The 17,390-nt window shown below is 40.9% G+C and overlaps 1 protein-coding gene across 1 annotated transcript in view; it reads left to right on the top strand.

Annotated features, from left to right (window-relative positions):
- Positions 1-9,878, top strand: part of qsox1 (quiescin Q6 sulfhydryl oxidase 1) — a 30,715-nt gene extending 20,837 nt beyond the window's left edge. Inside the window, exons 11-13 of the mRNA XM_080505626.1 lie at positions 878-1,054; positions 7,231-7,392; positions 7,863-9,878. Of these exons, the coding sequence (XP_080361752.1) occupies positions 878-1,054; positions 7,231-7,392; positions 7,863-8,680 (1,157 nt within the window). The 3' untranslated portion in view covers positions 8,681-9,878. The remainder of the gene's footprint in view (positions 1-877; positions 1,055-7,230; positions 7,393-7,862) is intronic.
- The last annotated feature ends 7,512 nt before the right edge of the window (positions 9,879-17,390 follow it).

Genomic DNA, 17,390 nt, shown 5'->3' with positions numbered 1-17,390 from the left:
CACACACACACACACACACACACACGCGCACACACATATGCACGCACGCGTGCACACACACACACACACACACACACACACACACAGACACAGAGGTTAATCCCCTGGTTTATGGACCATCATGTGACCCGCAGATGGACTGGCCAAAAAGGGGTGTCCATCTGGCCCCCCACAGTCCACCAGTTCAACGGCTGCATGTACATACATGCCATACAGTAGTATACTTAAAAAAAAATAATGATCCAATTCATATTCACACCTCTAATATAAAACTTTAGGTGTGAATAAAAATGAGTGCAGGATCTTTTTACATTATCAGCACATGCTCCTGTGCACACTGCGCCCGGTTGTGCGGTTCATCTAAAGGTCCTGCTAATCTGAGAACAAAAGCAAACAGCTCAAGGAAAATATGTTTGTGGACTGTTGTGGTCCTGAGACAACAGCCTGGCCACCATTCACACAGAGGGTTAACTGCCTATAATCTCCAGATTGGGTTATTCCGTGCTCACAGATTATTCGCCCCAATATGGGGTTAACCCAGCTCTCTGTTACTGCAGGCCCGCAGAACCGTGGGAATCGACAAGGCTCCTCTTCCATTAGCAAGCTTTTAACAGCTCACATTCTTAGTGTACATCATTCTCCAGTGATGGAGCTCTTTATTAAGGCAGATCTGTCGTAGTCCCATCAGAGAATGGTTCTCTTTTCTAATTCACTCTTGAATTATTTCACTGAAGTTTTCTAGAATAAATCAAATGTATTTCTGGACAGAAATATTCACTCTGTTGAAAAAATACCTGTACTTCAGTGAGCTGAAAGTTGTATTGACTTTTCTCATTTGATCTGCAGGTTGCTGACTTCATGTGGTTCTTTCTTTCAGATCCTCAGGAGGTTTTGAGCTCCATGAGAAGCTATGTGCACAACTTCTTTGGCTGCCGACCATGTGCAGAGCACTTTGAGAACATGGCAGTGGAGAGTCTAATGGAGGTGAACACTATGTCTGCAGCAGTGCTGTGGCTGTGGTCCAGTCACAACCGTGTCAACAACAGAATAGCAGGTAAGAATCAACGCAATCATCATCTGCCTTGTAATTTTTAATTTTTTTTAATTCCACCTTCATTCGTCCAGGTAAGTCGGACTGAGGCTTCAGATGCTATTCAGAACAAGCCTGATAATATCAATTTGATATTATTTCAATAGTGGAAAATATAACACCTTCACCACTTTTAAAACCCAATTATTTCACATGAGCAAGGATAAACTATGGTGGAAAGGAAAAACTCCCTTTAACCTTTAATGGAAAGAAACCTTTGCAGAACAAGTCTCAGGAGTGGTGGCTTTCTACTGTTCTAGTTGTGCCACCGTTTTTTTTAAATCCAAAGACATGAGGTTTACTAGCCATTCTAAATTGCCCAAAGGGTGAATGTGGGAGTGATTGTCATGTGAGCCATGTAAAGAGCTGCCATCCTTTCTAAATCATATAGATTTGGATGCAGTTTAAGAAAGAATCAAGACAACTGCTGGGTGGCCCAGTAGAGCTACCAGACGATTGAATAATTACAGCAATTGTTGTATGGGAAAGGGCTCATAAGTTTCTGTTTCTTCAGGGAAGAGGGGGTGGACTGTAAGGAAGGAGAAAAGGGATTGTATAAGTTAACAAGACAAAGAGATATGGGTGGAAATGTACAATGGGTGAGAATGATTCAGGGTGTAAAAGGGAAGGTACTAACAACTGACAAATCTGTTGAGAAAGATGACGGTCATGAATAGAGTAGAACTGGATCTGGAAGGGAGGCAGATCACTAAGGTTGAAGTCGGGACAGCTTTAAAGAAGATGAAGAATGGGAAGGCTGATGGTTCAGGCTACTTACCAATGGAAGCAATGAAATGTTCAGTCAAGATGGCTCTAATTTTTTAGGTGAGACTTTTCAAACCAAACCTGGGAAGTGAGAGGAAGCCATAGGAGTGGAGAAAAACAATGGCCTGAATTCCGTGTATACAGAAATGATGTTAATCAATCATAGCATGAAGATGTGGGAACGATTAATAAAGGTTAAGTTAAGTGGAGACATGAAGATCAGTGAGCAGCAGTTTGGTCTCGTTTCAGGAGAAAACAGATGAGCTTTCATTAAAAGTACTGATGGAGAAGTACAGAGAAGACCAGAAGGAGGTGCACCGTGTCTTTGTGTGATTAGAAGAAGCACGGGACGTTGTGACACCAGCCATGTTGTATCGATTAGAGATGGTGACAATGACCAAAAACACTGAAGGCTGAACTGTAGGTGGCAGAGTCAAGAGGATGTTGGAAGCTTTCATTGGGAGAAAGCAGAATGGACAGAATTGAGAATGAGTACAATAGATTGATGTCTCATTGGCTACAGTTTGGAAAATGTTGTTGACGTGGTTGGGATGGTTTGATCATGTATGTCGGAGAGATGATTGTTTTGCAGGACAAATTATTATGAGGATGGAATTTTGAGAAAAAGAGGCAAGAGAAGAATAGACAAGGCAGTGGAGAGGCAAATCAATCACCTGCTACATGAGGAAAAAGGACATAGAAAATGAAGGGTAATGGGAAGATTCCAAAAAAGGAAAACCTTTTCATGACCGTCCAGTCGGTGAGAAGATTTTCAATCCTGTCACGTTACATGAGCTTCTCAGGACCATGAGAAAGACACAATAATACTGAATAACCGAGAAGATATTGATTAGTTTAGGTTATTTTGGAAAAAAAACATGCAGAATACTTATTTTTTGATAAAATTTTGACTCAACAGGTGATCTTAAAAAAGTCAGCCCTCTTCTGGGGGAAATAAAATAAAATTTCTGACGTATTTATTGTCAAAAATACAATGACACCATGGAGCCTTAATTATAAAGTAACAGGAATCACCACGTGCACATTACATACAAACTAACTGGTTCAATAAACCACCTGTACATCTCGTCCCTCCCATTTTTCCCATCACATATTTCTCTTTCCACACTTCTCTGTGTCTACACAACCAGGCTAATAGGATCATATGCACTATCTTCCTCGGTGTTCTGGGGGTCAGTTCTACATTTCAGCATCCATTCATAGCCACTTAGTTCTCGTAATACGACTAAAAGAGGGTGGGGGGAAAGAAGGGATCCTCAGATCAGACACCAGCTGTCGCCCCGTCTTAGCCTTTCAAGTGTCATCTGCCTCTGCTTTGCCCATTTTCTCCCGACCCTCTTGTTGAGCTACCTTGCAGGCTTTTCACACCATTCAACATCCCCCACGAAAACTCTTTCTGTTTTTGGCTCTATTGCTCTCTTCTCGATGTATGTCCTAAAGGAATGTGGAGCTCACCTGTGTGAAGTCGGCACAATTAACCACTTTTTAAATTTAACTTCCTACATCAACTCTCTCTTCAGGACATTGGCTCTGATTTCTTGTTTTACAGTCTCACAGTCTCTGCATTGTACATTTTTTGACATTCTCTCTTCGTACATTATACTTCTTCACATGAGCTATGAGAATGCTGGACTGTTCCACCGTCTTGTCTGATTTCAAATTATTTTATTAGGCACTGGGTTGTCATTAACAGCCTACTTTGTTAAATCACTATCTTTTGCTTGTGTTGCGTTGACTGCCCCCCTCTTCTATCTCAGGGACAGCTTGTGTCCTGAACAGCAGGGGCCATAAGGACACCCGTCTCTGCATGCGTCTGCTCCCCAGACACTTAAACACCATCCAGCTCCCCCTCTTATTCCATTCGTCTTCCTCTATTTTTGTGGCTCATTCTCATTCTCCCTTTCCGCTCATCATCCCCTGGGGCTCATATCCTCCGCTTGACAAGTATGAGTGCAGCATCCTCTCTGGATAGGTCCCAGAGGAGCCAGCCCTCTCTGCCCACACACATACACACACACAATTCCCAAGGTATTGTGTGACAGCAGGTGGCAAACACCCCGACACAAGCCATGCACGCGTCCCTTGCTTTCCTCCCCCTCCCTATCACACACACACACACACACACACACACACACACACACACACACACACACACACACACACACACACACACACACACACACACACACACACACACACACACACACACACACACACACACACACACACACACACACACACACACACACACACACACACACACACACACACACACACACACACATCCTTTCTGCTTGTCCAGCGTGGGTCAAGTTGTGGTGTGTGGCAGGGAGCTTGGGATGCTGGAGGGTGTGCTGGGGGGTCCACAGGGGGGTCCTCAGGGGGGTCCTCAGGGGACAAGTTGGGTGAATCAGAAGTAGCTGGAGGGAGGAGCTGAGGGTTTGGCTGTGTTTGTTGCAATGAGTGCTGGCGTCTCCCTGAGGAAAGCACACTCCATCCTGATCATCCACCCAGCCCCTCCTCTTCCCTTTGCCTAAAGTGGAGCTCTTTAGCAGGCCTCTCCGCCCCTCCTTTCAGGAGCAGCCATGCATGAAAGAGCAGCTATTTGTAAAGCAGCCGAACAATTAATTTAACTGGCAACAAAGAGGCCCTAGGGCCCTCGGCCTTGTTGCAGCGGCTGAATTAAGACTGGTGGCAGCTCAGCTTGGTTGCTGCTTGTCAACAGCTGAGACGGATTCACATTTCTACAGATAGAATAGCCTCTGCATCAGGCCTGGCTGCCTTCAGGACATTGAGCCTCATGTGCAGCACCGCTGAAGTGGTTTGTGGTTTTGTTGCATGTAGAAAAAAAAATTACATTATTTTCAAAGGAATCATTTGAATATGTCATGTGAGTGCACCATACCTGTATATTTTAAATCTCGACCTGAATCTATTCAATATGCAATCATGAGACATTACAGAAAACTGAATTATGAGCTACCCTGAGGGGAGATAAAGCACAGAAAAAACTAAAACACATTTAGATTTGTTTTTGTTTTTATTTAGTTACACTCACTCATCATAGAACATAATACAAAAACGGAATTTATTTTCTTTTCATTTTCATAATATTGGCTTTCTTCTCCACTCTGCTTGCAGTTAACTGACATTTGTTTCATACATTGATATAGATACTACCTAAAGTTATATTTTTTTATATCTGCAGTTTTTGGAGCAATAAACACTGAAGCAACAGGTCTGTACTGTAAAAAAATTATGTAAATTAGCACAATTTAAATGATGCTACTGTTTTCTATTACATTCATGACTAATGAAATGTACCACAATGTACAGTTGTGTATGTTGGAAATTGCTTCATGAAATCCCAGAAATACAGTTGTGTCTCAATTGACACACAAATGCTGTTTTAGGTCTTGTATTATTGAAAATATCAATGAACCACACCCAAATAAAATGACCAAACAAGGACATATGATGATTATGACTGTAATTGATGTTGGTTTTTTTGCTCCAGATTTCCTTAACATTTCAACACAAGGAAGGTTATAGAATAAATGATCCAAATGTCAATCCCTAAATATTCTTTGGTTTCCATTATTCAAATGAGCATAAAATGTCGAGCGTCAGCTGCACTGCCCAACAGTTACGATGGTGCGTTACAGCATGTAGTTGATCCTCACTTACAGAATTAGTGCTGAGGAAGCTAGTTTGACGTGCTGAACAATACATATTTATACCTGATGAATATGTATGCCTGGCGGTGATGACATCGCAGTGACAGGCCATTGTGGCAATCTCAATATGGCTGGTATGGCGAAAGTCACCCTGGCCGCAAACATGGCAAGCTGATTACAATAAGGAAGATGTGAGGTATTGTGTGCCTGCCTGTGTGTGTGTGTGTATGTGCAGGCTCTCACCTGCTGAAATATATAAAAGCACACACGCACACACATACTTGCAAGCAACCGCCCCTCCTGGACACAGTAAAATTGATGTATCCTTTATGTAAAGTACTCTATGCAGAGTACAAACACATGCATATGACTGAGATTATTCTTGAGCAGTGGAGAGGAGGGAGGAGGTGATGGAGGATGTAAATTGACAGTGTTGTAAAGTGACATACCTGCTGCTGATCTGCTTTTTCCTGTTCTCTCTCCCTCTCTCTCACTCACACACAAAGTGCAGAATCCTGTAATAAATTGCTTGTTGTCACCAACAAGCGTCTTTGTTTGTGTGTGTACGTGTGTGTGCATGTGCAGTTTTTGTCTCAGCCCTTGTTTGCAGCTGTATGTTGTGGTGTGTACGTGTCTGTGTGCGTGCGCGTGTGACGAAGGGTGTTATTGGGCAGTGGCTGCTGCATAAAAGAAAACATGTTAAAGGAGAAAGTTTCTAATTCATTAGGAGGGCAGCTCCCCTCTGAGGGTTCTGCTGCTCTCATGTTCAATTTGGAGATTGGACTTTGCTTTCAAAGGGGTGTAAATGGACGAGACAGGTGGTCCATATTGCACTGAGGTCTGCTGCCTCAAATCAGGGATTCTATGTATATTTGTGTGTGTGTGTGCGCGTGTGTGTCAATGAGTGGGGAAGCTGTCCACTTTGGCCACATCTATTATCTCACCATCCCTCCCACTGGGACATCCCAGTAGCTCATTGATCATTGTTAGACCCTGTCATATGAACACACACACACAAGTGGACACAAAAGTATCAATCCATAGATTACATCCACACAAACACAGACAGATGATTTACATATACACACTTAAACGGATACATACACATATGCATATAGGCACTTAGTTTTTACGAGCACTGTGACAAGATCAAATGGGTTCAATGCAGATTGCATCCAGTCCTCAAGGCACTTACATCTTCCCATCATTGCAGCAACAAGGAGAATAAAGAAAACAACAATAGACGAAGGAGTTGGCTCAAAGATGCAGCTTTTGCATTGTGTGCAGCTGTTTTACTCAAGTTTTATTTAAAGGAAGCTTATATTTATAACTACCTCTGTGCGGCTATTGAAACACTTTTTTCGAACAAATGCTAAGTATTTGATTCAATTTTGTATTTTATTTGAGGTCTTTAAGAACAGCAAGGTGTTTGAGGTGTTTAATATAACAGAAAAATACAATTGTATTACAGTTATTGCTCAGATTGGTGTTATTTTGCTTTATTATTTGCACAATTAATTGTGAGTCTACGTGGTGTAAACATGGAAATAATGCAAATAATAAGTTCTACATCTCTATTAACAAAAGTGGTCAAACAGAAATTGTGTAATAAATGGTCAATATCCTAAAGTCCTGATGTGCACTGCAGTGATCCTGCTTCTGTGTTTTCCTCACCAGGGGCACTCAGTGAAGATCCCCTCTTCCCAAAAATCCAGTGGCCTCCACCGGACCTGTGTCCAGTCTGCCACAACGTGATGGACAACAGAGAGCACAGGTGGAACAAAGAGGCAGTTCTCCCCTTCCTCCTCTCTTACTTCAACTCTAGTAGGATCCTTACAGGTACAAAACAGTATTGCATATACACGTTTTCTGTCTGCTGCATGGCTAAATGACAAAAGCACAAGACAACATGTTATCATATGTTATTCTACTTGACAGCAATTAAAAAAAAACAAAAAACCTAATATATCATCTATTAATGCAGAAATGTAGATAGTTTTTGTGGCATGCTGGAATGGATCAAGTTTGCAGTTTCAGGTTTCATAGTTTTATGATATAGACCTTCTGTGGATGCATTAACATTTTCATTATGTTTGTGGGGCCTGTATTTGGTGAACAGCAAAGGGAAAAGATGTGAGTGTATAATTCTTTGAAAGAATGGACACTTAAGTATCATATGACTTCTTCAAAGAGATCCTAATGACATGGAAGTTTTAATGGAGAATAGTTGGTCAAGTGTTGAACGTGAGATCATGCTTTTGGTTTTACATGAAATGCATCCTTGTCTGTCTTTTTCTTTTCTCTTACAGATTACCTTGATGATGAGAACCAGGTTTTAGAAAAACAAAGGGAAACGCATAAACGGTTGACTTTAGAAGCACAGAAACATGTAGAGAGAAAAACAAGGGAAGCTTTGGACTCAAACATGCAATTTCCACCTTCACAAGCCACTGGGCAAGGAGAGGGGGAGGAGGAGGAGGAGGAGGAGGAGGAAGAGGAAGAGGAAGAAGGGCCTCAAGATGAAGCTGAAGAAGGTGGTGAGGGTGCTCCAGCAGCAGAAGAAGAAATTGAAGAAAAGCCTGAACCGACATCTTGGGCCAATCCTGAAAATCTGGGGGGTCCTGTTCCGAGGCAGGTCCACCGCAGGCCGAGTATCGTGGGAATGAGGATGCGAGAGCTGCAGGAGGACATTGTGGACCTGGACTCATTTGTCAACCAGCACTACAAGGCCAAGGCGCTACAGCTGGCGGCCTCCAGCCGGGTCAAACAACGCACCCTCCAGAGGCAGAAAGAGCAGGATCCCAGGCCTGTGTTCGGGCTCGGCATGGAGCTGGACACGGGGCTGGGGATGATGGGCCTGCAGCCGATGGAGGAAGATTTTGACCTGAACGTGGGGCACCAGAGGAAGCAGCTGCAGAAACGAGAACTATCGGGCCAGGTGCTCGGTCAGGAGGCGGAGCTGAGCTACAAAGGGCGCTGGATTTCTGTGTTGAGTATCGGGTTCTCAAAAGTTGACATCAGCCTATGTGTGATCCTTTACTTCCTGTCCTCCATGTGTCTTCTCGCCATGTACCTTTTCTTTAAAAAACGCCTCAGGTTACGGCGAGTGAAGACAGCTCTGCTGTGAACAACAATTCAGTACAAAATTCACAATAATCACTCTGGTTGATATTTTTTTGTTTTGTGGGTGTTAATGGATACGTCGAGCTGTGAGTTGTTCCATGTTGCCTTCAGCCAAAGCTTGTGATGTGGAGTTTCACTGTGACTCTCGTCACTGTATGACATTGAACTGAAAAGTACCTTTGCCCTTCATCCACCCTCCGCTTTACATTAAATACCAGAACTGTGGGAAATATGTGCATATATGATGCACATAACTATTTAATTTTATTTGAGGTCTTTACCTCAGTTAAGGATCGTTAATTTAGACTTTTGAATCTATTTGACCACTGGTGAAGAATGCTAAATGTCCAATAGGAGCTTGAAGATTTATTTTAATTTGTATGAAGTATTAGTTTGTTTTTAATTTTTTTTTTTTTCAGTGATCTTTTGTTCCATTTTATTTTACAGGAATTATCAATGTTTACATGATTATTTTAGATATCTTGGAGTAGGCAGAAGACTTTGTTTCACTACTTTCCCTGGTAATATGACAGAGAAAACTTTAATTCCTGTTCTCAGTGTGACAAATTTTCTTTCAAAATGTTTGAACAAGTGATGAAAATGAGTTGCAGTCTCAGAGTCCTGCCTTCTGAGTATGATTGAAGCTGTCACACCATAATCAGTCACAGGTTAACTGAAGCAGAGCTGTAAGTTTGAATCAAACAACATCTTCATGCTGTAAAAGAAAAACATAACACCGTTAATTCTAAAGTGCCAGACTTTACATCCATTATAGAAATAAACTCCTTAAAGCTGCTTTGCATTTATGCTGCATTCCAGTTACATTAAGCTTCGTAAGTTCAAATATTTTGCCGAGCAAGGCTATAAAAAGTACCGTCCACTTCAGCTTTGAGAACCCATAGTTTTGTTTTCAACACAGCAACATGACATGTTAATGTTGTGTTTTCATGTTTTTACAGCAAGCAGAATGTGTTTCAATGATTTGTACTTGTAGCTCTGCTACAGTGCTGCTTTTGTTGTACACAGTTCTCCCGTTTTGAATAAAATGTGTCATATTTTAAGATATACTTGGAAAAAGCTACAACAAGAAAAGCTTTACGCCTCCATCCTGTCTTCTAACTCACAAAGTGAAAACCTATTGAAAGCTCCCAGCAGTGAGTTGATTGTGTTAGAAGTTCCGAACACCAAAGGTAAATTTGTAGGAGCATCACGGGGGGGGGGGGGGGGCTGTAATCATTTCCACTCCACAACAATAAAAACACAAATTGTTATTTAATACCTTGTATAGATTTTATGACAATCAATGTATTTTTTAGTTTTTATTGCAAGTAAAAATTTTATTTTCCTCTAATCACTGAGTGTCTTTTTATAAACGATCTTTTGTAGACATTAAGGGAAAAAAAAACAGGCTTGAATGCTTTTTGGAGTTCTGTGTTATGGAAATGATGGATAGTTGCCTCATGTTTTGAAATACGACTGGACTTTCTAGTCCCCTCAAGAGTCGATAATTAGTTGGTCCAAAGCACTGAGCTTTATGTAATGTCTCCTAATATTACATCACGCTGCTGAGTCCACACAATAGCTACTCTACTGGTCGGTGAAGTGTTGTGGAACGAAAAATATGTTCACACTGGATGGGTTTTAGAAGAAGCAGGATTTGTTTTTGGCTCTTGTCCACAACAAAGCTGCTGGTCTCCACATAAACTGTTTTTCTTGTTTGCTTCTGTCGGAACCAATAAAATTATTTTTGATAAGGTTTGTTTGCCTTCTCGATGCTTTGATCTGCCATTGGAAATTCAGGGCTCACTGAAATTTATTTGATGAATTTAAAAGGGAAGGGTGACATTTATGCCCAATCTGTGAAGTTCAAAATATGTTTACCAGACCTCACAGAAATATCTTTTTTTCAATTTCTAGTTTTTTGAACAACAAGTTACTGTTTTTGTTTTGACCAAGACATGAAGCTCGGCGAGGAAGGGTGTTACATGCAAAAATGGGGGGTTAAATCATTCAAGGTTGAAGGAAAAAGCCTGTTGCCATCTGCTGTGCAGCGCAAGCTAAATCCTAACAATTTCATTGGGATTATAGCAAGTGAGTAATCCAGCTTTCCTTTAGGACTAGAGAGGAGAGATTACCCTCAAGGATTAGCTCCCTGCAGATAATAAACTTTATTAAAACGCAATCGGCTTTCATGAGCTTCTTCCATCCTCGCACACACTTGGAGTTGGACTCGGGAGTTGTGGTGGTGTTGGTGGTTGGGGGGGGGGGGGGTAGCAGTGAACCCTCAGAAGTGGTAGGAGGGCATCGGATGAGGTGAATGAAAGGAGGCAGCGTGTGTGGGGGGCAGCGGGGGTAAATGGACGTATGGGTGGAGGATTTTGATGTTGAGATTACAACAAGCCCATCTAAAAGACAACTGATGCTTGATCTTGAGCTTTGTTTCCTGAAACACTGCTTTGAATTCCCTTGACTATTGCTCTTGCTCTTTACCGAGACCCCTTCCCCCCACCTGTCACACATTCTCATCTCAACCCCAAAACCCTACCCCATCTCTCCATCCAGACCTGATGCTGACCTGTGACGTATGACACACACACACACACACACACACGCACACACACACACAATATGCTGATTGATAGCCTACATAAAAGCAGAAGAGCATCACGCCTAAGCATCTGTGGTTGTGTGACTTAATTAAACTCTCAGATACTCTGAACGAGATTCTCAATGACACATTACGACTTCCAGAATGGATTGAGAAAAGCACAGTCAGTCACCGGGAGGCTTCTGCAAGTTATTTATTTCTTCCTCAAACAAAGTCCAAATCATCCTCTGATGAATTTCAATATGATGGTAGACTGTTTTGGAAAAATTTCAAACTAAAGTAGGCATCATGTGGCTTTCTGAAACTTGTGTGTTGACCATTTGTTTTACGAAATTGTTCCAAAGGACTTTTATTATTTTAAATCAATGTTTGCATCTTGACCCAGGTGATGAAGGTCCTGCACATCCGATCTGATAATCTGGTTAAATGTTTACCTGTGTTTGTTACAGGATTGGCGTTAACGATGCTTTGGGCTGCTTACACCACAGAAGCCCTTTAACAGGTGTCTTGAGCTCTGGTGAGCTGTGAGTGTTCTGCTGGTTCAGACTAATGATGGCTAATGAGGAAGTTGGCAGGAGGGTAATATCTGTCGGAGCATTTGCCAAGACCACGATGAGCAGTTCATGTTGAGGACAGAGGCTTCAAATCTAAATCAAGACACATTCAGAGCAGTCTATGATTCCTAAAAATTTCACCATGGAATTCAATTTTTCCAGGTCAATTCCACAAAAAAAACAAAAAAAACATGAACAAATAGTATTTGTGAATTAGGTTAATAAATTCATGAAACCTATGAAGCTATATCAGTTACTTGTGCTAATTTTGAATAACATTTATTTAATATGGGAGATATTGAACGGTACCAGTTTGGAGGTCCTAGTTTCCAGTTAGGAGTGTGCATGTGACAATAAAACAGACAACAAGGTAACAGATCTGATAAATGACAAATTGCATGAAGGCAAAAGTCTATAAACACTGTTGACTTCTCAAGCAAAATGTCATTAGGCGTTGGCTTATTTGAGTGGTGGCAACATGTGTGATTTCTCTGATAATTCTCTGAGGCGCACTTATTTGTTTTTTTTGTTTTTTTATCTTTCCACTAAGAAACTTTCACAACAATTTTACCATACATAAACACAACAGCACTTGACTGATGGTCTCGATAGATGTTAATGAGCGTCACACCACTGATGACATAAAGCATAGCACTCTGCGAATAATATCAAAATATATGAACAAACGCCCGTAATGCACAGGACTGGATTCCACAGTAATGTAGAAAGGCACAAACACTTTTGTGTAATTTTTTTAACAAATACTTTGGAGTTTAGCATCACTGTGTTGGAGAAAAGAAAATATATCAGTGACATTTTTGTTGTGCCCCATTAGATGACATTAGTTTAACTGTTACAGTATATGACAGCATTATCATACTAAAGATTAATATCTTGTACAGAATATCAACATGACTTATTTGGAAGCCTTGTAGCTCTGATTGAACCCCATCCCCAATAAAATTCAATACAACACCCCCTCTTATATGCTATTGCTTCATTAAAGGCCTCAAACACACAGTACATAAAGCTGAATGAAGTTTTGGAACCAGCCTGAACAGGAAGCAGTTCGCCTGTCACCTCTCAATAGGATGAAACAAATACAGAAGCTGGACAGTGTTGTATCTAAGCAGAAGTACCTCGCCTAGTCTTGATTAGCCATAATCCAGACAGGTTTCAATGTCCAAACAGCTGAATCTAATAAACCAGTCATCGCTGAAAGTGAGCCAATCATTAGGTGAGTTAGAGAAACATCAGCAGGATCAGGATTCAACATGTATACCACATGCTTAACAATCTGGACAGTACCCGAATATTTATATTTTACATGCATGTCTTTGGACTACATGAAATAGTTCAATCGTTTTTTTTTTTTTGTCATCTGTCATCACTTGACTAATAATTACTGGAGTAAACGGTCACAGCAATGGCTCATGTAACATCAACATTCATTGTGATCCAAATAATCTGATTACTTTCTTTGAAAACTTTTTTTATGTTAATGCGTGGACTGCCAAAACATAAAGTTGTGTATTGAGACACAGTCGTGTTATGAAACCAGAGACTGAAGGGTAAAAACCTCACCTTGCTGCCCTGTTGTTGTCTTCCATAAATTAGACAATGCTGGGTTTTATAGTCACTCCTCTCCTGTGTGCTCTCTGCCTCAATGTTTATTACCCCTCCGGCATTGATATTAAAATGCAGGAGAGGCCTGATGCATTTTTCTGTCATCTCTCTTTCTGACTTTAATAATACTATAAAGCTTCCTGCTGTGGACAGAAGGAAATGCAGGGAGGGGATGAATAAATTATGAAAAAGAGGTTAATATATGGTATTGGTATATATCACATCTAAACTAAGCCAGATCCCCTTTCGGGTTTTAAACATGCAGCCTCTTAAAGGCAGGAGTCAAGTAGGGTCAGATCCATCTCATTTTACTGCTCCAGTCCCTCCCCCTTTCATGTGGTTGCTCATCTGCTGATTTCCAAATGTCTCATCTCGCCGGCAAAGAGTTGGGTTGCCGCGTGCACTTGTGGGAGAACAGCAGGTGACTCTTACTTTACCGCCGCACAGCCAGACTCACCGTGTTCAAATAAATGAATGAGTGAGACACACTCGATGCTCTGGTCATACATGGACCAGTGACTTTGTTCATTAGTGTCTGTTTGAACCTGTTTGCACCGGCACTCATGTTTGCTCTGTGACATTGTTCTGCAGCTATACTTTCTTCTTTTTTTTTTTTTAACCTGCCTACATTTACTTTAAGTTCAACAATTTAACCTCAGGGAGAAAAGCTGCTCATTCACTTGCATGGCCAATAAATAAAATGTATGTTTGTTTTAAATTCAAATCAGTAAAAAAAAGAATTTAACTTTGTCATTAAGCCAGCAGAAATGTGTCAATACGACTTTCAATCTCAATCTGGGATGTGTATGTTATGTAACTGTACATTATATAGTGTATTGCAGTATATACTGTTATCTTGTATCTGTCTTCAATTTTAAGTATTGACATCGGTTTCAGAGGTTTGACTCTTGACTTTAGATGCCTGCTTGTTCAATAGACAGTTTACTTAAGATTTCAAATTAAGTTATTTTGAAGCTTTGCGTAATTGTGCGTATGTATGTTCCAGCTGCATTACGGTGAAAATGACATGCAATATTTATGATTCTTGTGGGACATAGGGTTCATATTCACCAACAATATATGTAATTTGTAAATCAAAGATATTCTGCACTGGGACAAACATTTAAATAGATTTTGTTCATTGGAAAAATCCATATATTTTAATAAATAAAGGTATTTCAGCAAAATACAAGCTTTTGTTAATGTTTCCTTTGATGAATTTAATTGGAACTGAATAGAATAAACTTGTGTTATCAATTACAATCCGCCCTCTATATAATCAATTAGATAAAAATATCTTAAACATGTATCAAACCTGAACTTTACCTCTGCTGCTCTGAGCTTCACTTCCCAAAAGAGCTTGATCATCTTATGGCTTTTGGGAAACAGGGTCATGGTCTGGTTTACACCCATCCGTCCCCTCAGTTGGCAGATATCTCAGAGCAAGTGCTCTGGTAATGAAGTTGGAAAAGGTCCAACAGTTGTCATTCACATAGCTTTCATTCACTCGGCTAACACTGTTCCTGTCTGTCAGCATCCTGAGGAGATTCACCTGTCTGTCCACCAGACACTGTTCAAAGAGATTTTGACGTTTTTATTGTGATGTCATTTCAATCAGAAATTAAATTGTCTGTATTTAATCTGTTGCCTTAATATATTTAAAAAACGTGAACCTGAATGTATCATGTTTTACCAAGAATAAAGTGTGATGTTGATCCAGGTATGACATATTAAATCTCTAGAAATTGTTGGAATGTGCGTTTAACAAAGCGACAATTAAAAAAATTGATATTATATTGCCGATTGCCAAATTGCCTTTTTCTAAAAACAAAGTATTTTACTTGTTGTTTTTGTTGTTGTTGTGTAAAGATCATTTACTTGTATTGAATGTTTGGTTTGAAGGGAAGAAAAATGGTTCACAAAATAAATCAATGCAACATGTATCTAAGACAGTCAGACCCTCAACTCATGGAGGCAGACAAAAACACTAATCAGATTAAACTCTGACTGTTGAAACATGGTGTGTGTGTGTGTTTGTGTGTGTGTGTGTGTGTGTGTGTGTGTGTGTGTGTGTGTGTGTGTGTGTGTGTGTGTGTGTGTGTGTGTGTGTGTGTGTGTGTGTGTGTGTGTGTGTGTGTGTGTGTGAGAGAGAGACATAATGAATAATGAACATATGCCTGTGACCTTTTTCATCATATTTATTTTGCTTACTGTTTTATTAATTTGAACGTGTGTCAGTCATCATTGGTCATATTCAGGTTCCACCAACACAAACTGATACGGAGAACATTTTGATCCAACCTGCCATGCATGCAGTCCAATGTGTTGGTCATTTACGTTCCAGACTGATCAGATGAAGTTCACGCAGGTCTGGAGTCCATCCCAGTGCGCTGGGCAGGAATCAGACAGGGCAACACCTTGGGCTGCTGCCACTGGAGCTTAAAATTAAACTGAATGATATACATGCATGTTTTTTCTGCTGTTCAGAGAAATTTCTAAAGAGTGTTCTAGAAATACTGCTGTTATTTAAATCCGTGGTAATCATTTTAATGTTTTCCAATTTTGCTACAAATGATAGTAAGCGTTCTCGTCATTGGATGTGTTTGTGTTGGGTTCAGTCGCTTGTGTGAGTGACCAGCATGTCTTTACAAATAAAACAAGCTTATCAGGTCATTTGTAAAATCTAAATCAGGTCTCCCATCACACTGGTTTGGTTCGACTACTGGTTATTCGAGGCAAATGAGGCTATTACGGCCTGGTCTTAACACGACAGGGTCAGGTTCAATCAGGGAATTGGAAAATATCATTTCTGACTGGAATGGATTTCGTTTGTTCAACCAATCTCTTCTACTAATTACCCAAATGGACAGGAGCTGTCAGGAGACAATAACTATTCCCTAATAGAATTTGCCCCCCAAGTGCAATTTAATTTTCTCCTCCGCGCTCTCTCCTCAGGTTTCCCCCTCGCTTTCTGCTTCTCTCCCTCTCTCTGTTTCTCTCCCGCTTTTGGACCAAATGGTTATGGACACGGTGCTATTGCTATCTAACGTCGTTTTGTCAGAGGACGGAGGAGAAAGTTCGGATTGACTGCTGCTGTTCGGCTGAGCGCCGGTGCGTCCTGCCGAAACCAGCCGGAGCTGCACGGAGGAGGAGAGGAAGAGGAGGAAGAGGAGGAGGAGGAGGAGTAGAGAGAGCGAGAGAGAGAGAGAGGAGACGCTACCTCAAAATCACCTGCGAGAAGCCGATGATTAGGTAGGTCTGCGCGATGCATCGGGCTGCAATTCATCTTACAGAGGCAGAATACATTTACAGGGTCCTAAAATATGCATCTTGCATGAAGCGAAGACAAGGGAGATATAATGCATTTTGTTTATATCACAACCTCAGAGGTGAATTTTAACGACTCTTGAGCAGAAATTAAATGCGCGGTCATGATAGCGTTGTCAGCTTTGTAAAGGTGATTTTTTTTTTCTTTTTTCCCAGCGTAAATTTAATTTTGTTTTCTTTGGGCGTGACTGACCTCTGTAAAACTGCAAAAGATCAACACGCAAATTGTGTTTTTATACACAATAAAAAATAACAAATCCTGTCCTTCCACTGTTTGCAGTTTTGGCTCAGGCCTGCAGCAGGATGTTGACACATCTGCGCGAGACTGAAAGCGTGTTCATCCTGCAGGATGGATGTGCATGCGTTTTTCTGACTAGAGGCTCAGTGAGATGGATCTGTGAATCGCAGATGTCAATGAAGTCGTCCACTGAAATATTATATCTAATTAGAGGTTGCTAGGTCAACCGTGGTGGCAAAGGAGTCGCCCTCTCCTTGAGTTATTACCCGAGACACGCATCTCCAGTGCAGAATTTTTTTTTTTCTTAATCTAACCTGGACACAAACAATTGCCACGACGTTTCTGAAACAAATAAAAACAA

This window comes from Blennius ocellaris (genome assembly GCF_963422515.1).
Source record: "Blennius ocellaris genome assembly, chromosome: 12".
Classification (NCBI taxonomy): domain Eukaryota; kingdom Metazoa; phylum Chordata; class Actinopteri; order Blenniiformes; family Blenniidae; genus Blennius; species Blennius ocellaris.
The sequence above is the reverse complement of the archived record's forward strand: the minus strand, read 5'-3'. Positions and strand labels throughout refer to the sequence as shown.